Source organism: Bufo gargarizans, chromosome 4, assembly GCF_014858855.1.
Source record: "Bufo gargarizans isolate SCDJY-AF-19 chromosome 4, ASM1485885v1, whole genome shotgun sequence".
NCBI lineage: Eukaryota > Metazoa > Chordata > Amphibia > Anura > Bufonidae > Bufo > Bufo gargarizans.
This window is the reverse complement of record NC_058083.1, coordinates 111661714-111683296: the sequence shown is the minus strand read 5'-3', so window position 1 is coordinate 111683296 and position 21583 is coordinate 111661714. Positions and strand designations below refer to the sequence as shown.

Here is a 21583-nt window from a genome sequence, read left to right as displayed (position 1 = left end):
CGACACTGCACCACAAACAGGAATGCTACTGTAAAGGAAATCACAGAATGGGCTCAGGAATACTTCCAGAAACCATTGTCAGTGAACACAATCCACCGTGCCATCCGACGTTGCCAGCTGAAACTCTACAGTGCAAAGAAGAAGCAATTTCTAAGAAAGATCCACAAGCGCAGGCGTTTTCACTGGGCCAGGGATCATTTAAAATGGAGTGTGGCAAAATGGAAGACTGTTCTGTGGTCAGACGAGTCACGATTCGAAGTTCTTTTTGGAAATCTGGGACGCCATGTCATCCGGACCAAAGAGAACAAGGACAACCCAAGTTGTTATCAACGCTCAGTTCAGAAGCCTGCATCTCTGATGGTATGGGGTTGCATGAGTGCGTGTGGCATGGGCAGCTTGCATGTCTGGAAAGGCACCATCAATGCAGAAAAATATATTCAGGTTCTAGAACAACATATGCTCCCATCCAGACGTCATCTCTTTCAGGGAAGACCCTGCATTAACAAGATAATGCCAGACCACATTCTGCATCAATCACAACATCATGGCTGCGTAGGAGAAGGATCTGGGTACTGAAATTGCCAGTCTGCAGTCCAGATCTTTCACCTATAGAGAACATTTGGCGCATCATGAAGAGGAAGGTGCAACAAAGAAGGCCCAAGACGATTGAACAGTTAGAGGCCTGTATTAGACAAGAATGGGAGAGCATTCCTATTTCTAAACTTGAGAAACTGGTCTCCTCGGTCCCCAGACGTCTGTTGAGTGTTGTAAGAAGAAGGGGAGATGCCACACAGTGGTGAAAATGGCCTTGTCCCAACTTTTTGGGGATTTGTTGACACCATGAAATTCTGATTCAACATATTTTTCCCTTAAAATGGTACATTTTCTCAGTTTAAACTTTTGTTCCGTGATTTATGTTCTATTCTGAATAAAATATTAGAAGTTGGCACCTCCACATCATTGCATTCAGTTTTTATTCACGATTTGTATAGTGTCCCAACTTTTTTGGAATCCGGTTTGTAAATTTTTCCTAAATTTGAAATCATCCTCTGTTTTATTACAGTGGTTCATTGGTTGTATACTACTGCCAAGATTTATTTAGTCTGATATTTGATACCTAGCACTGGGGGTCCTTAACTTCTGAAATATAAGCTGTCTATACTCATTAGATCTATGTCAGACAAAGCCACCAATCCAGCAGTTTCGGATGATCATATAATGTTCATGGGGCCTCCTGACTATACTCCGATGGCTGGTGCAGGATGAGACAAGGATAGGAAAAGTTGGATTTCAACTTCCTGATCTATTAGTTCTCAGGAGCTATCCTGCTGTCATTAATTGTATAGCAGGAGCTTTCTCCCCTCTCCCTATTTACTACGTATGCATTCTCAGCTGAGCAAGCATGCATATCTATGGGAGGATTGGAAGAGATTGGTCAGTTGGCAGTTATCACATGAATGGGTAGCAACTATAACCACAGACAGCCATAGCTATGGGAGGGGAGAAGGCAATCAGGTGAAAGAACATTGTACCTTTTTGTGGGGAATAATATAGTGGCTGTTTGCTATAATCGGGATTTTCTGATATGTGGTGCTGTATATATACCTTTAATTGTTGCTGTTTTAGTTTTCTTACACTAGGTGGTAGAGGCCCCTATCTTATTTAACTATTGGGCCCTATGAATTATTATTATGCCCCTAATCTTATGTGTATGCCCAGCTATAGACAGATGAGGGATTAGCTATATCCAGTGTATTAAATCAATATAATTTAGCTGCAGTTTAGTGCTTGAGATTGTGAAGTACTTCCTGTGGAAGTAAGAGATCAGCTTAAAGGGATTCTGTCACCAGGTTTGGGGCTATAGAGATACGGACATGCACGGCTAGATCGCCGCTAGCATGTCCGCAATATATGTGTCCTATAGGGCTGTGTGGTTTTAATTTCTTTAAAAAAGGATTTTATAGATATGTAAATGAGTGTTGAATGTGTCCAAGGGGCTGTACTAACCTTCCTTGTGCCCAGCCGAGCCCAGCACCGCCAATGTCTCCTCCTTTCATCAACGATAAGCTCGCGCATGCGCAGTGCCGGTATAGTGTTCCTTCCCTGTGCTGGCATCAGCCTCAGGGAAAGAACTGTGCATGCGCGAGCTCGCGCATCGCAAGATTACAGCTATCTATCGTTGATGAAAGGAGGAGACATAGGCGGTGCTGGGCTCCTTCACAGACGGGCGTGGCTGGGCACAAGGAAGGTTAGTACAGCCCCTTGGACACATTCAACACTCATTTACATATCTATAAAATCATTTTTTAAAGAAATTAAAACCACACAGCCCTATAGGACACATATATTGCGGACATGCTAGCGGCGATCTAGCCGTGCATGTCCGTGTCTCTATAGCCCCAAACCTGGTGACAGAATCCCTTTAATTCTGTATACAGAACGGTTTCAGAAGGGTGCACAATGTAAGCTGTTAGCCAATGCAAGGGGTTGGTCTCCTGAATAAATTAGTATCATATACTGGTGTGTGACAAATTTTGGACTGGGTCCTTTAGGATTTTGTCTCATTGTTTATTTTTTCTCATTATTTGTCATTTAATTTTCTTTGTTCCCAAGTTGTAAAGCTCCACAGACTATGTTGTATCAAGAAAGATTATTATTGTGTACAGAAAAAACGCCCCCTTCTTCCTATACAATTCTCTATATACTTAAGTATCTAACTTTTTGAGGCCAAACCAATATAGCTTATAAATAAATTATTACAATAAACAAAATTATGAGTGCCAGTATGAAATAAAATTATGGATTTTTCCTAAAAGCAATGCTTTCCTGAAACGCGGACGTTATCCCAACTGATGTAAAGGTATCTATTAATCCCATTATTCTAGCAGTACGATTATGTATTGCAAAACTGTGAACATCATCCAACTCATGGGCGTAGGGATCACCATAGCAGCCATAGCAATGGCTATGGGGCCCTACGCCACTGGGGGCCCGGGCCACCGGCTGAGGATTATATATTTTTTTTATTCATGTGGCGTAGCTACAGGGGTCGCAGGCCCCTCCAGGACAGACAGAGAAAGCGCTATCTGCAGGGCCTGCAGGCTGTGGGCGGTGCGATAGGGCGCGGCCGGAGGCAGAGAGGCATACCTGTAATGAGGAGATGGAGTGGTCCCGCTCCCAGTCTGGGCGGCATTCCAACTGGCCAGAAGTGGAGGAGGCGGAGCGTACAGCGAAGCTGCGTGCTGCTGGGCCTGGCAGCGCTGCTGGAGTGTGGGCGCGCAGACGTTCAAGTGGCTGTGAGGTGAGGGCTGGCTGACTCTGGGACTGGTAAAACTTACTCTGGAGTCCTGGACCATTATATCTGGGGAGGAGGGGGGAGCAGCACCCTGGAGGTCTGGACCAGTACATTTAAGGAGAAGTGGGGAGCAGGACCCTGGAGGTCTGGTCTGGACCATTATATAGGGGGGAACAGGACACTGGAGGTCTGGACCATTATATCTGGGGAGGAGGGGGGAGCAGCACCCTGGAGGTCTGGACCAGTACATTTAAGGAGAAGTGGGGAGCAGGACCCTGGAGGTCTGGTCTGGACCATTATATAGGGGGAACAGGACACTGGAGGTCTGGACCATTATATCTGGGGAGGAGGGGGGAGCAGCACCCTGGAGGTCTGGACCAGTACATTTAAGGAGAAGTGGGGAGCAGGACCCTGGAGGTCTGGTCTGGACCATTATATAGGGGGGAACAGGACACTGGAGGTCTGGACCATTATATCTGGGGAGGAGGGGGGAGTGGCATCCCCGAGGTCTGGATTATTATATCTGGGGAGGAGGGGGAGCAGGACCCTGGAGGTCTGGACCATTATATTTAAGGAGAAGGGGGGATCAGGACCCTGGAGGTCTGGACCATTATATTTAAGAAGGGGGGAGCAGGACCCTGGAGGTCTGGACCATTATATTTAAGGAGAAGGGGGGGGGCAGGATCCTGGAGGTCTGGACCATTATATAGAGGGGGAAAAGGACACTGGAGGTCTGGACCATTATATATTGGGAGTAGGGGGAAGCAGGATCCTGGAGGTCTGGACCATTATATATGGGGAGTAGGGGGAAGCAGGATCCTGGAGGTCTGGACCATAATATATGGGGAGTAGGGGGAAGCATGAATCTGGAGGTCTGGACCATTATATAGGCAAGAGGGGGGAGCAGGACACTTGATGTCTAGACCATTATATCTGGGGACTGGCGGTGGGAGATTTAGGGTGGGGGTGGGAGGTCTAGGAGGGGTGTGGGGATGTTGGGGTGGGAGGTCCTGGAAGGGTGTTTGGGTGGGAGCTCTGGAAGAGGTGGGGGTCTAAGAGGTATGTGGGGGTGGGAGATCTGGGAGGGGCTATGGGGCCCAGTCATTTCTAGCTACGCCCCTGATCCAACTCTTTATTTTAGGGAAACAATAATTCCTGTAGAATACTTGCATGCATACAAAATTTTAAACAGTATCCTTAAAAATTTGTGGCACACTTGCCTCCTGACCAGACTGATTATACCCCTCCCTTTCATGCTACTAGGCACACTTCAATTCAATTTAATTTATACACGTAGGTGCCACCAGTTTTTCAATTTTAGTTTCCTTTGTTGTATTTACTTCACTTTTGTATGTACTTTTCTTTTTTTCTTTTTGTTATTCACTTCATTCTATGCATAACAGATTACTATGTGAAGATGTGTATAAATATATGATACATATGGGTCCCCATTCAGTCTTCATGCTACTTTACATATGGTTATGAACTGTATTTGCTAATTGTACATTTTCTGCTGTATCACATAAGAATAATTAAAAACATTGTTTTCCTGATTACCTCAAGCAAAGTAGCTACAGTGGACAGATGGATGGACTCAGGAATATCACAGCCATCAATATTTCCAAACATTGCACCTAAAAATGAAATATATATCATAGAAATAATATAAAATATAAACATTTGATATAGAAAAAATATATATGATACATTACTTTACTTCAAGAAGTAAGTACTGTACATCGTTAGGAGAGATGACTCACAAACAAAGTAACTACGGTATATCAAGGCACATCAGTATACAAATTTACAATGTACTATTTTGCAGAAATGACATATGTAGCACCCAGACCTAAAATAACTGCATAACCTTCAAACTGCTTCTCCAGTCCAATCATAAAATAGTTTTACATCAGTTTACAGATACAGTCAAATTTAAAGGGTAAGCAGCTGACAATGCTATAAAACCACAAAAGAACTGTTACTCACCTTACCAACTTTCTGCCAACACTTCCCTCATGCCCATCAGTTTATTCAGGTCCAGCGAGGTTGTCTTAACATATGACTGCTGCAGTCACATGCTGACACACCAAATCATCGCTCCAGCCTAGTAAACGGAAACTGGCATGGGGCCATGGAAGAAATGGCACAAGAACAGCAGGGGGTTGGTAAGGTGAGCATAACTAATTTTTATTATTTTATACATTGTGAGATGTTTACATAAGATTTATTAGGGGTAATTAACCTTTTAAAGGGGTTGTCTCAGTTCAGCAAATTGTATTTATCACTTATTATTGTGATTGTCCATATTGCCTCTTTTGCTGGCGTGATTCATTTTTCTATCACATTATACACTGCTTGTATCCAGGGGTTATGACCACTGCTGCAATGCAGATATGAAGTGGACAGGAAAGCAGCTGCTGTGCATGCGTGTCTATGCGCACTCCCACAGTTTCAGTCACCAGAGAGGCCGGCACTTTTTCCTATAGTGTGCAAGTGCAGCAAAAGTTTCTGGATTACAGGGTGGCCATAACCCCTGGAAACGAGCGGTGTATAATGCGACTGAATAATGAACCAAGCCAGCAAAGTATGCAATATGGACAATCACTAGTCTACATGATAAATGATTTTATTTACATGATAAATGTCATTTCCTGAAGTTAGACAACCACTTTAAATTTGATATATTCTATGCAAAAAACAGACATTTTCATTCACAATAACAATGCATACTCTGAAAGTCCAGATTGCCAAGGTGAAGCATGGCAGCCAGCAGTCTATTAATTTCCTTTCGATCTTGTTCAGAAAAGAGAAGAATCTTCATGGCAGAAAGGACCTGTGTGTAGTCTCTGGCATCATTACGTCCCTCACATGTTGTGCAATTACCCTAGAGAAATAAAATAACAGAGATCATGTTACTGTATGGCATTAGAAGCCATATCTTGACTTCATTCCTTTCAACAGGGGCGGTTTAGTCATAGACCTTAGAGGGAACTTTTACGGTGGGCTGATGCCACGGGGGGTGGCCTGATCCCTCCCTCCGGCCAGTCGAAGTTTTTTGGGATGTATTTTGTGCTCCTGGGGGAGGTATTTTGTGATGGACTGTGGTATTTGGCTCTGTTGGGGTGGCATAATGTGCTGCAATATGGTATTGCTGGCCCTGCCTACTTGTGTTGGCCCTGCATTACATCAATTTGGACCAGAATACAAAACAGGGCCACTTTTAGTATTTTTTCCAGGGCCAAAAATCACAGTCCGTCGCTGCCTTTCAAAGTGACATATTGTACAGTAGTAATACTTTTACTGTGGTGTCATATGCTAAGCAAGTAGTTATCTCTATGCTCTATAAAGACATATTAACAAATGTTATATGTGAAAATATAACTAATGAAATAGGATCTATTACATAATTTACAGGTTGGTCTAAACATTTCGGATCATAGATTTAAGATCCTTACTCATGACAAGTGAGTCATAAGTAAGGATCTTAAATCCACGATCCGAAACACGTAGACGTTGTTTGTACATTGTGTTCAGTGGATTTTACTGCTTGGAAGAATAAAGGTCATCACTTTCATTTGAAGCTGGATTTATATTCTTCATTGTTCAAGTCATCTATAAGGTGATTACACACTTATTTATAGCAGTTCAAGATGTCTGGAGCATATTGAATATAAAGGTAAGTTACCTTGGTTAGATACTTGTAATCTGAAGATTTTCCTAGGTTCAGTTGCTTCTTTTCTTCTGAACTCATTCCCAGCAGCATGCAGTAAAACATGTGATAATTTCTTTCCCCTGCAGCCTACAGAATAACAATATAGAACATGATAACAATCCTCTGACTTGTCGTTACCTGGAACATCCACCAATTGCTAGAATGAAGGAGTTTCAAATGCTCCTCTTAGAACCATGCCCTCCAGTATTACAAACCCTATGATAGTGCTGTCAATATTAGCTTGGACTTCCCATGGCCAATGGTAAGGAATGGATGCTAGCACAGGATTCACATTTAGTTTTGTGGCTGCTTTGTTATAATAGTGGTGCACCACCATTACTTCTGTTCACAAGGCTTATTTAGCTTAGTTGTCAAACAATATTTCTACAGCTGGGGGCTATACAGAGCAACACTGCTGCTGAATGTCTTGTGGTCAATAAAAATATAATTTCCTGAATTTCTATCTGAATTATGTACAAAGGAAAGAAAGTCAAGCAAACAAAACATTGCTCGCACAGTTATCATTAATACAAATTCATAGATGAAACGGAAGTCACCATGCCAAAATAATATGCAATTGTGCAAATGTGTGTACTGCAGAATGTATGTCCAAATAGACGGATAGTAACAGTATCATCAATACTATTAAATATTCTCAACTTGCCTGGAATATGTTTCACATATATGTTTGGATCACAGAGATTCTTATGTCATTCTCTGTTTTAACACCGAACTATGTTAATATAAGGTACTTTGTTAGTTAGTAAATTACATGAAGTATATGGATAATGTTTTTTGGGCGACCCACCTGCCTGCATACTCGAGACTTCTCTAAAAGAAACTGCTCAATACGGGCTCCCTTGATGACATTCTCCTTAGAGAAATGGATTTCTATGTATTTTCCAAAACGGCTAGAATTGTCATTTCGAATAGTCTTGGCGTTTCCAAAAGCTGAAATAATATTAACACTAGATAAAATAAATGAACAAAGACAAAAAAGCAAAATCATCTGCATAGGTGATGGTAGAGATATGTGGCTGTAAAATAAACTATGACAATAAACAATGGCTCATCTACAGAGCTGTGTGAGAGCAAATTTTTTTGCAGGGTGATCTGTACCTTTTATTGATACCGTTTTGGAGTGTGTTTGATTTTTTGATAATTCTGCATTAAATATTTTTGAGGTGATGTGCCAAAAAACTATTGAATCAGCCATTTTTTCCATTACAGAGTTCCTCATATTGGATAAATACATTTCCATTTTATTAGTATGGGCGTTTTAGATTGCAGCGGTACAAATGATCATTCCTTTTTTGTTTATTTATCTTTAAAATTGGGAAAGGGGTGATTTTTTTAAACTTTTTTTTTAAGGCCCCTAGGGGACTTTAACATGGATCATTAGATCATTTCTCCAATAGACTGCATTTATTTAAGAATGCAGCCTATTGGAGATTCAATATATCCTTTGGAGTACTGTCACCTGCAGGCCTCCATGGGAATATACCTGAAGTAGGCATTATAGCCTTCAGCAGGCTTCCCAGATCTCAGTGCGGCAATTGACCACATCATCTAAGGGGTTAAATGTCTGTGATTGGTGACTGCAGACATTAGCTCTGGGTTTCTGCTACTTAAAACGGCAGAAACTTGGTGGCTATGGTGCCCACTGTGCGAACGAGCTGGCGCCATCTGTAAAGACCTGACCAGTGCCGCACACATACAGTGCTAGTCGGTTAATGGGGCGACGCTAAATAAATAAACCTCAGGCAGTAGCAATAAATGTCTTTTATTGGCTGCCACTTCCAGCAATGCACTCTGGTCCTCCCTTCTCTAAAACTTAACACGGATAAAACAGAATTCATCATCTTTCCCCCATCTTGCTCAACCCCCCCAACAGACCTATCTATCACGATCACTGGATGCACACTCTCCCCGGTCAACCAAGTCCGCTCCCTTGGATTCTGCCCTCTCCTTCCAACCACACATCCAAGCCCTTTCCACCACCTGCTGCCTCCAACTCAAAAATATCTCCCGCATCCACGCTTTCATTAACTTTGAATCTGTGAAAATGCTTGTACATGTCCTCATCATCTCCCGCCTAGACTCCTGCAACATTCTCCTCTGTGGCCTTCCATCTAGCACTCTTGCACCCCTCCAATCTATCCTCAACTCTGCTGCCCGACTAATAAACCTCTCACCCTGTTACTCCTCTGCCTCTCCCCTCTGCCATTCCATTCACTGGCTCCCTATTGCCCAGCAAATTCAGTTCAAAATACTAACAAATACATACAAGGTCGTCCACAACCTGTCCCCTCCCTACATCTCTGAGCTACTTTCCCGAAACATTCCCACACGCAATCTCCGATCCTCACAAGACCTCCTTCTCTCCTCTCCTCTTATCACCTCTTCCCACAATCGCCTCCAAGATTTTTCCCGTGCATCCCCCACACTCTGGAACTCACTACCCCAACATATCAGACTCTTACCTACAGTGGAATCCTTCAAAAGAAACCTGAAAACCCACCTCTTCAGACAAGCCTACAACCAGTGACCCTGCTGCCTCTATACCGCCATGACCAACTTCACCCTCTCCTACTGTGTCCTTCTCACATATCATGTAGATTGTAAGCCTCACAGGCAGGGCCCTCTCTCCTTCTGTACCAGTCTTTAGCTCGTCTTGTTCATGCTTAGTGCAATTGTCTGTATTATGTATGTATACCCCTTATCATATGTACAGCGCTATGGAATGAATGGCAGGTTAATACAAACCGGATTCCCAAAAAGTTGGGACACTAAACAAATTGTGAATAAAAACTGAATGCAATGATGTGGAGATGGCAAATGTCAATATTTTATTTGTAATAGAACGTAGATGACAGATCAAACTTTTAATCCGAGTAAATGTATCATTTTAAAGGAAAAATACATTGATTCAAATTTTCACGGTGTCAACAAATCCCCAAAAAGTTGGGACAAGTAGCAATAAGAGGCTGGAAAAAGTAAATTTGAGCAGAATGAAGAGCTGGAAGACCAATTAACACTAATTAGGTCAATTGACAACATGATTAGGTATAAAAAGAGCTTCTCAGAGTGGCAGTGTCTCTCAGAAGCCAAGATGGGTAGAGGATCACCAATTCCCACAATGTTGCGCAGAAAGATAGTGGAGCAATATCAGAAAGGTGTTACCCAGCGAAAAATTGCAAAGACTTTGCATCTATCATCATCAACTGTGCATAACATCATCCGAAGATTCAGAGAATCTGGAACAATCTCTGTGCGTAAGGGTCAAGGCCGTAAAACCATACTGGATGCCCGTGATCTCCGGGCCCTTAAACGACACTGCACCACAAACAGGAATGCTACTGTAAAGGAAATCACAGAATGGGCTCAGGAATACTTCCAGAAACCATTGTCAGTGAACACAATCCACCGTGCCATCCGCCATTGCCAGCTGAAACTCTACAGTGCAAAGAAGAAGCCATTTCTAAGCAAGATCCACAAGCTCAGGAGTTTTCACTGGGCCAGGGATCATTTAAAATGGAGTGTGGCAAAATGGAAGACTGTTCTGTGGTCAGACGAGTCACGATTCGAAGTTCTTTTTGGAAATCTGGGACGCCATGTCATCCGGACCAAAGAGGACAAGGACAACCCAAGTTGTTATCAACGCTCAGTTCAGAAGCCTGCATCTCTGATGGTATGGGGTTGCATGAGTGCGTGTGGCATGGGCAGTTTGCATGTCTGGAAAGGCACCATCAATGCAGAAAAATATATTCAGGTTCTATAACAACATATGCTCCCATCCAGACGTCATCTCGTTCAGGGAAGACCCTGCATTTTTCAACAAGATAATGCCGGACCACATTCTGCATCAATCACAACATCATGGCTGCGTAGGAGAAGGATCCGGGTACTGAAATGTCCAGTCTGCAGTCCAGATCTTTCACCTATAGAGAACATTTGGCGCATCATAAAGAGGAAGGTGCAACAAAGAAGGCCCAAGACGATTGAACAGTTAGAGGCCTGTATTAGACAAGAATGGGAGAGCATTCCTATTTCTAAACTTTAGAAACTGGTCTTCTCGGTCCCCAGACGTCTGTTGAGTGTTGTAAGAACAGTGGTGAAAATGGCCTTGTCCCAACTTTTTGGGGATTTGTTGACACCATGAAATTCTGATTCAACATATTTTTCCCTTAAAATGGTACATTTTCTCAGTTTAAACTTTTGTTCCCTGATTTTTGTTCTATTCTGAATAAAATATTAGAAGTTGGCACCTCCACATCATTGCATTCAGTTTTTATTCACGATTTGTATAGTGTCCCAAATTTTTTGGAATCCGGTTTGTAATAAATAATAATAATACTGATGTTTGTTCCTGGATGCAGCGTTGATGACCCATACATATTGCATCACTGCTGTAGCCAATCACTGGTCTCAGCAGTCACGTCCTGTACACTTCTGAGGCCAGTGATTGACTGCAGAGTAACCTGGTGCAGATGGGATATCAGTGTCAGGAAAATTGTAGATGTCCCAAGTTGTGAGGTGCAATACGGGTTGGATGTAATCCACAATCAGTAATACTGAAACACCACTGCACTCTCTTGGGTATGATGCAAGTAAAATATATTGCATTGTAAATCTTCCATTAAATCAAATGCAATAATAGAATGGCATGAGATAACATGAGACTTTTAGTTCTGACGTTTCAGTCCTAGAATAGGAACTTGGTTACAGAGTCACAAGGGGAAGATGCAGGAAGAGAGGAGTAAGACCCCAGAGGTGGGCACATGTAGCGCTGATGTGTGTCAAGAAAATTAAGTCAGTGTTGCAGAACGGGAGTGTGATGCTTGAAGCAATCAAGGAGAAAAAGAGTTTGACTTTTTTTTTGCTATTCTGCTGCCAGAGAGTCACAGACATTCCCGCGACAGGTGGCAGGAGATTGGTGAGACTGGCAACACGTGGTATGATCTGACATGTTTTCCGTTTAGATGAAATGACGTCTGTGTTGTTTCTGGTGCTTGCCACAAATTTCCCCAGGTATGGCTATTAGGGTTATTTAACTTTCTCTATTTATAGTTGCTGGTGCTTCCATTGCTCCTTTGAAGTTAAGTCTTTCCTTTCCCTTTTGTATTTTGTTTGGGTTCTGTGTGTTGCATTTCCCTATTGTTTGTATTAGGCCTGAAGTAAACTCAGGTTCGTATTCCTTTTGGAGGAACAGGTAGTCTCGTCCCTGCCATTAGTACCAGGGTCCTGTAGGGCTAGATAGGACTCTAGGTATTCCTGCGTATGAACTCACCTACCTTTGGGGTCTGTTGATACTGGTAGTCAGTCAGGATTAAGGTTAGGGTTTTCACTAGGAGGTGTCCATTTTCCTTCCCTAGTTCTCAGGCCTGATTACCTGTTCCCCCCCCTTTCCTCCTATGCTCTGTGTGGAGTTTCCCTCCCACCATGAAGCGTGACATTATAAACCGCCAAAATTATAATTTTTTGTTTGTTTGTGTCCAACCATGGATCCTATTGCTGCACTGGCAGGTCACCTGCAAGGGCTATCTTTGGAGGTAGCTGAACTCCGCATGACCGTCTCACAGATTCAGAGATCACAGGCTGTTGGTCCTGGTGGTAGTGGTGGAGACCAGGCCTATCTGGAGCCTAAAATTACCCTCCCAGACAGTTTTTTTGGGGGGATGCGATAATTTCATTTTGTTTAGGGACTCGTGCAAACTGTATTTTAGGCTACGCCCAGACTCATCTGTGGATGATAAACAGTAAGCTGGTGTGGTTATTTCCTTGCTTAAGAGGGGTGCGCAGTCATAGGATTTCTCTCTGCCAACCGGATCGCACTCTTTCCTGTCAGTAGATTCATTTTTTAAAGCTTTGGGTCTTATCTATGATCTGGATCGGACCTCTCTAGCCGATACCAAGCTGCGCATCCTTGATCAGGGTAATTGTTCCACTGAGATTTATTGCTCTGCGTTTAGGAGGTGGGCTACAAATACAGAGTGGAACGATCCTGCCCTCCATAGCCAGTTTTGTCAAGGGTTATCAGAGAGGCTGAAGGATGCTTTGGCCTTTCATGAAAACCCCAGTGTATCTGGAGGCTGCTATGTCTCTTGCTATACGCATTGATAGACATCTTAAGAGAGATCTAGGGGCCCCCACTCTCAAGACGCACAGATGTTGTATCGTCCTCCTCTGACACGACTCCTGGGTTTATGTCTGGGGACGAACCCATGCAATTAGGGGGAGCTACTCCTTGATCCGCTTTTAAGCATACTGGTAATAGGAAGGGAGTGTGTTTTTTCTGCGGACAGAAGGGACATTTTATCAGAGCATGTCCATACATTCAATGGCAAAAAGAAAAAGGAGGGACATTTAATTCCCATCTGACTCTTGGAGGGGTGAGAGGAGAGTCAGAAAATGTGCATTTGTCTTGGTAGTTAAAAAGCTAGAGTCAAAAACTGTGGGGATTGAGGTGTTTATCGACAGCGCAACTGGGGTGAACTGATGAATGCTCAGTTTTGTCCGTATGCATGGGTTGTTACCGAGTGCATTAGAAAACAACATTTCTTTTTTTTCTATTGATTCTGCACCTCTAACTTAGAAGTGTTTATCTCAAGTGGTGCATGATATCAGATTAAGAGTGGGTGACTTTCATCAAGAATTTATCTTGTGTTTTGCATTGAAGGGCCTCCCTGCTCCGGTGGTTCTGGGTTTACCGTGGTTAAGCAAGCACAATCCAACCATCGATTGGCAAGCTAGACAGATTTTGGATTGGGGTCATTATTGCATTGTCAATTGTCTGAATACATCTTTTTCTGTTTTAACTACTAAGACATTACTCTCTTTTATATCTTAATTTTGCCGATGTATTTTCTGAGAGTGGATGCCAGGATTTACCTCCACATTGGGAATATGATTGTCCTATCAACCTTATTCCCGGAGCTACTGTAAGTTGCCAAAATCTAGATTGTATAACCTTTCTGGACCTAAAAGACTGGCCATGAGAGAGTATATTGCCGAGAGTTTGGCTAAAGGACACATAAGACCTTCCAAATTTCCAGTGAAAGCAGGGTTCTTTTTTGTTAAAAAAAAAAAAGGACGATGGTCTTCGGCCATGTCTGGATTTCCGTGAACCCAATCGGATTACTGTCCGTGATTCTTAACCTCTTCCTTTGATTCCCGATTTGTTTAACCAGATTGTTGGTGCCAAGGTGTTCTCCAAGTTGGGTTTAAGGGGGGCATATAATCTGGTTAGGATCAAGGAAGGGGATGAATGGAAGACGTCTTTTAATACTCCTGAGGGGCACTTTGAGAACCTGGTCATGCCTTTTAGGTTGCCAAATGCTTCTGCGGTTTTCCAGCATTTTGTGAATTACATTTTTCATCATCTTGTGGAGAGGTTTGTAGTTGTGTATTTGGATGACGTTCTAATTTATTCTTCAGACATGTAGATACATCAGGATCATGTTAGACAGGTGTTACAGATCCTAAGAGATAATAGATTGTACCCAAAATTAGAGAAGTGTGTCTTTGATGTACACGAGGTGCAGTTTTTGGGCTACCTGCTGTCATCAAAGTCCGTGCTGTATTGGACTGGGATCGATCCGAAAATTTGAAGGCTCTTATGCGGTTTTATGGGGTTCACCAATTATTACGGAGAATGTATTCAGAACTTTTCGATAATAGTAAAACCCTTAACTGACTTTACTAAGAAAGGGACAGATGTTTCAGTGTGGTCTGATTCGGCGTTGATAGCCTTTCCTGAGATTAAGGAATGCTTCTCTTCCACCCCTAAATTGGTGCAACCGGATGTATCACAACCTTTCATTGTGGAAGTGGACGCGTCCGAGGTGGGGGTAGGAACAGTTTTGTCGCAGGGCCTGTCACCAGGTAAATGGCGTCCATGTGCCTTTTTCTCTATAAAACTCTCTTCCACAGAGAGAAATTATGATGTGGGGAACAGAGAGTTGGCTTTTGAGGAATGGCGTCATTGGTTGGAAGGGGCGATTCATCCGATTACGGTGTTCACAGATCACAAAAACCTGGCTTACCTGAAGTCGGCTAAATGACTGAACCTGAGGCAGGTCAGATGGTCTTTGTTTTTCACCAGATTCAATTTCACTGTCACCTATCGTCCTGGGGTTAAGAACGTCAAGGCAGATGCCTTGTCACATAGTTTTCCTGAAGGTGGTGATATCCACTCTTTACCCTGGCCTAGAAGTGAAGGTGTTAGAGGCCCAGGGAGATGCACCAGATTCTTGTCCCTCTGGGAAACTGTTTGTGCCATCGGAATTGCGTCACAAGGTGTTTGAGGAACATCACTGTAAGGTTATTAAGGGACACCCAGGGAGCAGATCCACTGCTGACCTAATCTCTCATAGATTTTGATGGCAGGGGTTGCATAAGTGTGTTGAGGACTATGTGTCAGCCTGTAGTACCTGTGCACGCGCTAAGGTGACACATATTTGGCCTTCCAGATCTCTACTTCCGTTGCCCATGCCGTCCAGACCATGGACTCACTTATCCATGGGTTTTATCACTGATCTACCTAATTCTTTAGGAAAGACAGTTATTCTGGTGGTAGTTGATCGCTTTAGTAAAATGGTGCACTTTATAGCGTTGCCGGGCCTACATAATGCTAAAACACTTGCAGAAGTGTTTTTTGACAACATTGTAAAACTCCATGGCATTCCCTCTGATGTGGTCTCGGATCGTGGGACTCAATTTGTTTCCAGATTCTGGAAAGCGCTCTATACTCAACTGGGGGTACAACTGTCCTTTTCTTTGGCTTTTCATCCTCATTCGAACGGACAGACAGAGAGCACTAATCAGAATCTGGAGACTTACTTGAGATGTTTTGTCTCTGAGAACCAGGAGGAGTGGTCTTCATTTTTGTCTTTGGCAGAGTTTGCAATAAATAATCGTAGACAGGAATCCACTGGTAAGTCTACGTTTTTTGGGGCATATAAGCTTCAGCCGCAGTTTGGAAGATTTTCTGGTTCAGATACTTCTGGTATCCCTGAGGAGGAACTTTTTTTGTCATAATTGTCATCTATATGGCGGAAAATTCAAGAAAGCTTGATGAACATGGTCAACAAGAATAAACGTGTGGATATCTTTTGGGTTTATTGTGGGTAGCAAGGGCCAAACTACAGCCATAGCACTTGCCGTTGGGCCCAGGGTTTTAGAGACACAATTAGGTGTAAGAACATACACTTGTCACGATCAGTAGAGGGGGGAAACTCCACACTGAACACAGGAGGGAAGGGGAACAGTAACTGGGCCTGAAAACTAGGGAATAAACAGGTAACCTCCTAGACAACCCTAATACGAGCCCTAACTATCAATATAATTTGGAATATTCATATGCAGGATACCTAGGCCTTTATATCCCTATTAGGCCCTGTAAAAGGTTAGGACCAGAGACAACCCATTCCTCCCCAGATGGATGAATATAAGTCTCTGTCTCAGGCCCAGATACAAACAACAGGGAATATAACAAACACAAACAAACGCGACACTTAACTTCTGTAGAGACGGACGAGCAGGAACACCAGAGACAAACTCACACCAGCTCAGCCAAACCCAAATGAAGCTATCTACCGCATAGTCAAAAGGGTGGGGTCAGACTATAAAGGGTAGAAGTGATGACCACTGAGCAACAGCTGAGCAACCCTATCAACACTGAATCAAGAGAAATCAAGGAGGCTGTTAGATTCCTCCATGCTCAGCCAATCTCCTTGTTTTCCTGACATCAGTCACCTGAGGGACTGTGACAACACCTTTTAGTGGGGAATAACAAGTTGATTGGCTTTTTGCAGTATTTTCTGAAGTGCTATTATACATAAATTTATTTACTGCTACTGCCCTATGAATTCTAAGTATGCCCCTGGTGGGTATAAGACAAAATCTTTTTTCTTTTTCACCATATCCACCAATTGTATATATCCAGCAATTTAATATAGTTTTTATTATTCTGTTTTTATTATATTTGTGTCTTATTTAAAGGGAACCTCACTGAGGGCAGCATAATGTAGTGACAGACTGCTGATTTCAGCAGTCTGTCATTCTTGTGATGGCATTCAGTAGTTTTAGAGTAATTACATGCTAAAGCCCACATTATGCCAGCGCTGCGAGAGACATGAATGCGATGACGCCTGCTGTCTCCGCTCTCCCGTGCCTCTGGTTATAGTTTTCTTTCCTGTTAACTGACTAATCACCACAAATTCAGCTTCTCTAAACCCCAACAAGCATCTGGAAGCTACATGTTAATGTTACTGTATATTTCCCATGTAGCACCACATGCCAAACAATCAGATGACCAACCACAATATAATGCACGGATTGGCTACATCCGCATTATGATGTCCATATGTCCTAATACAATATATGGACTTCAAAAGACATACTGATAGGGACCTTAGATTGTGAGCCCCATTGGGAACAGTTGGTTGCCAATGTCTGCAAAGCGCTGCGGAATATAGTAGCGCTATATAAGTGCATAAAATAAATAAATAAATATGGACATCATAAGTACAAATATAATTTTTTCACTGACCCCAAGCTTTTGAAATGCTGGAACACATCACGTATGTGGCTTATAACTAGTAATGATTTTGTCCTTTTAGTTTATGTAAAGATTTCCAACAGAAGTTAAAATAATATTTTAATTCCAATTCTATTAAAGGGGTTATCCCATGATTTATGTAAAAATTTAAATCAGACACCATATAGTACACGACAATCTGTTTCTAAGAAAGCTAGAACCAGCCCTGTACCTCACATGGATCCAAAGATTCCCCCATTCATTGCTTCTTTTTGCTGCTGCTCTCTCCCTATCACAGCTCGAGGCGTGCTCTTTCTGCTGCAGTTCTCATCCTATCACAGCTTAGAGGGCACATCCTTTCTGCTGCATCTATTAAATCTCAGAAGGTGTGTCCTTTCTGCTGCAGCTCTCTCCCTATAACTGTCACAGCTCCTAATAGAACTTGTGGCTGGTGGCAATTGAAGGTTGGAACTGAGCATGTGCATCCACCTCAGTGGATACATTTTATTGAATAGCTCGCTGGCTATACTAAATTTTTATTACATCCAATTACAAAAGTATTCAGATCCAGGTGCTGATTTAAAAAAATTAGAATAACTTTCTTGGGACAACCCCTCTTGGAACAAAATTGTATCTTTTGACACAAAGAAACTCTAACTTTACCGAACATCCACCAACTGATCTAATTACACCTAAGAACACATCAATGCTCTTTCAATTACTTGATACTTCGACCCTGACTCTCAATTAGGCCGAATTCACACGGCCGTTTTTCACGGCCGTGAGCAGTCCGTGGAACCGCAGCCTGGATTCCTGCTGAGAGCAGGAGCGCACGGCGTCATTGGTTGCTATGACGCCATGCGCTCCCTGCTGCCGCCGCAATACAGTAATACACTGGTATACCAGTGTATTACTGTATTGCGGCGGCAGCAGGGAGCGCACGGCGTCATAGCAACCAATGACGCCGTGCGCTCCTGCTCTCAGCAGGAATCCAGCCCGTGGTTCCACGGACTGCTCACGGCCGTGAAAAACGGCCGTGTGCATTCGGCCTTAATTGGACAGATCTACTCAGCTTATTCACTGCTTTATATGTTTCTATGACTTTATTTTATGTAACATATTGTCATTGCATTTACCCCAGTTCTGTCTCTTTCCTTTCTATGTAGCCTTACACTATCCCATTTAATGTTTTAAAAATTCTTTAGAAAAATAATTTACAAAATAATATTTTCAACAAACTTCCTAAAAATAGATTAATGAGGGCTCCATGTATACCTGTACCCAGCTTACCTTCCATGATAGGATTAGCCTCTAGAATTTGCTGCTCTATCCAGGAATGTTGGCCACTTGAAGATGCCAGGAACTGCAACATTAATTTAGTGCTCTCTGTCTTCCCTGCTCCAGACTCTCCACTAGAATTAAAAGTTTAGAATGTTTAACAGGGTTGTCTCACTTCAGCAAATGGCATTTATCATGTAGACAAAGTTATTACAAGGCACTAATGTATTCAGATCATCCATATTGCCTCATTTGCTGGCTTGATCCATTTTTCCATCACATTATACACTGCTCATTTGCAGGGATTATGACCACCCTGCAATCCAGCAATGGGAGTCACACATGTGCACTATAGGAAAAGGTGCTGGCATCTCTGGTTGCTGGGACCACTGGAACACATATAGGTCAGGCTTTTTCCTATAGTATACAAGCAGGACCCCCACTGCTGGACTGCAGGATGGTCGTAATCCCTGGAAAGGAGCAGTATCACAATACATTAGTAAGTGCCTTGTATTAACTTTATCTACATGATAAATGCCATTGGTTGAAATTAGAAAACCCATTTAAAGGAAACAATGTTTAGACTACAGAAATGGTCTGTTCACACTAAGTTTGCCATGTACAGGGGATATAAAAAGTCTACACACCCCTGTTAAAATGTTATGTTTTTGTGATGTAAAAAAATTAGACAAAGATAAATCATTTCAGAACTTTTTCCACCTTTAATGTGACCTATAAACTGTTCAACTCAATTGAAAAACAAACTGAAATCTTTTAGGGGGAGGGAAGAAAGAAAAAAAAAATATATATATATATATATGTATGTGGTTGCATAAGTGTGCGCACCCTCTTATAACTGGGGATGTAGCTGTGTTCAGAATTAAGCAATCACATTCAAAATCATGTTAAATAGTAGTCAGCATACACCTGCCATCATTTATAGTGCCTCTGATTGACCCCAAATAAAGTTCAGCTGCTAGTTGGTCTTTCCTGAAATTTTCTTAGTCGCATCCCACAGCAAAAGCCATGGTCCACAGAGAACTTCCAAAGCATCAGAGGGATCTCATTGTTAAAAGGCATCAGTCAGGAGAAGGGTACAAAAGAATTTCCAAGGCATTAGATATACCATGGAACACAGTGAAGACAGTCATCATCAAGTTGAGAAAATATGGCACAACAGTGACATTACCCAGAACTGGACGTCCCTCCAAAATTGATGAAAAGACGAGAAGAAAACTGGTCTGGGAGGATACCAAGAGGCCTACAGCAACATTAAAGGGGATGCAGGAATATCTGGCAAGTACTGGCTGTGAGGTACATGTGACAACAATCTCCCGTATTCCTCATATGTCTGGGCTATGGGGTAGGAGTGGCAAGATGAAAGCCTTTTCTTACGAAGAAAGACATCCAAGCCAGGCTACATTTTGCTAAAACACATCTGAAGTCTCCCAAAAGCATGTGGGAAAAGGTGTTATGGTCTGATGAAACCAAGGTTGAACCTTTTGGCCATAATTCCAAAAGATTTGTTTGGCACAAAAACAACACTGCACATCATCAAAAGAACACCATACCCACAGTGAAGCATGGTGGTGGCAGCATCTTGCCAAGGGGCTGTTTTTCTTCAGCTGGAACTGGGGACTTAGTTAAGCTAGAGGGAATTAAGAACAGTTCCAAATACCAGTCAATATTGGCACAAAACCTTCAGGCTTCTTCTAGAAAGCTGAACATGAAGAGGAACTTCATCTTTCAGCATGACAACGACCCAAAGCATACATCCAAATCAACAAAGGAATGGCTTCACCAGAAGAAGATTAAAGTTTTGGAATGGCCCAGCCAGAGCCCAGACCTGAATCCGATTGAAAATCTGTGGGGTGATCTGAAGAGGGCTGTGCACAGGAGATGCCCTCGCAATCTGACAGATTTGGAGTGTTTTTGCAAAAAAGAGTGGGCAAATCTTGCCAAGTCAAAATGTGTGCACACTTATGCAACCATATTATTTTATTTTTAAATGATTTATCTTTGTCTAATTTTTTTTTACATCACAGAAAGCTGACATTTTAACAGGGGTGTGTAGACTTTTTATATCCACTGTATGTGGGAGGTATATGTCAGGAGAATTTCCTGACACGTACCTCCAACTAATGTCTCTGACATATGCCAATGTATAAGCATACAGCATCACCATAGGCTCCCATGTTAAAAAGAATGTATACTTCATGGTATTTTTTTTTTCTTTTTTTGCAGAATTTTTCTGCTTAGAAGATGCAGACAGAAATTTAGCTATATGGCTGCTTCTAGGGAAGCAGAGGATTTGGAACTCTGGAACAAAAGAATGTTGCTCCAACCTCTATAAGGCTACATTCATACGACCGTATGTGTTTTGCGGTCCGCAAATTGGAATCCGCAAAACAAGGATACCGGCCTTGTGAATGTAGCCGGCCCTATGATAGAAATGCCTATTCTTGTCCGCGATTGCTCTATCATGCTCTATCTTTTTTTGCGGGGTCGCGGAACGGATCTAAGGATGCGGACAGCACATTGTGTGCTGTCTGCATCTTTTGCGGCAAAATTGCGGAATGGATGCGAAGCCAAAAATATGGTCCTGTGAATGTAGGCTTAAGATAATTTATTAAATTAATCAGAATAATTTACCTGTTTAAGAAAAAACACATTACAGTGATAGACTGTAAGCTGTATTTAAATATATATCATACAGATATTATTAATTGGTGTACCAGTATAAAAATATTGATGAAAC

At 42.4% G+C, this 21583-nt stretch overlaps 1 protein-coding gene across 2 annotated transcripts in view; it reads right to left on the bottom strand.

Annotated features, from left to right (window-relative positions):
* The window catches only part of MYO7B (myosin VIIB), a 191270-nt gene that overhangs the window by 150673 nt on the left and 19014 nt on the right, over positions 1 to 21583 (bottom strand). For both annotated transcript variants that reach the window (XM_044290687.1, XM_044290688.1), the window contains exons 6-10: positions 18838 to 18959; positions 7816 to 7958; positions 6981 to 7094; positions 6026 to 6179; positions 4853 to 4929 (exon numbers count right to left, since the gene is read on the bottom strand). In XM_044290687.1, the coding sequence (XP_044146622.1) occupies positions 4853 to 4929; positions 6026 to 6179; positions 6981 to 7094; positions 7816 to 7958; positions 18838 to 18959 (610 nt within the window). The remainder of the gene's footprint in view (positions 1 to 4852; positions 4930 to 6025; positions 6180 to 6980; positions 7095 to 7815; positions 7959 to 18837; positions 18960 to 21583) is intronic.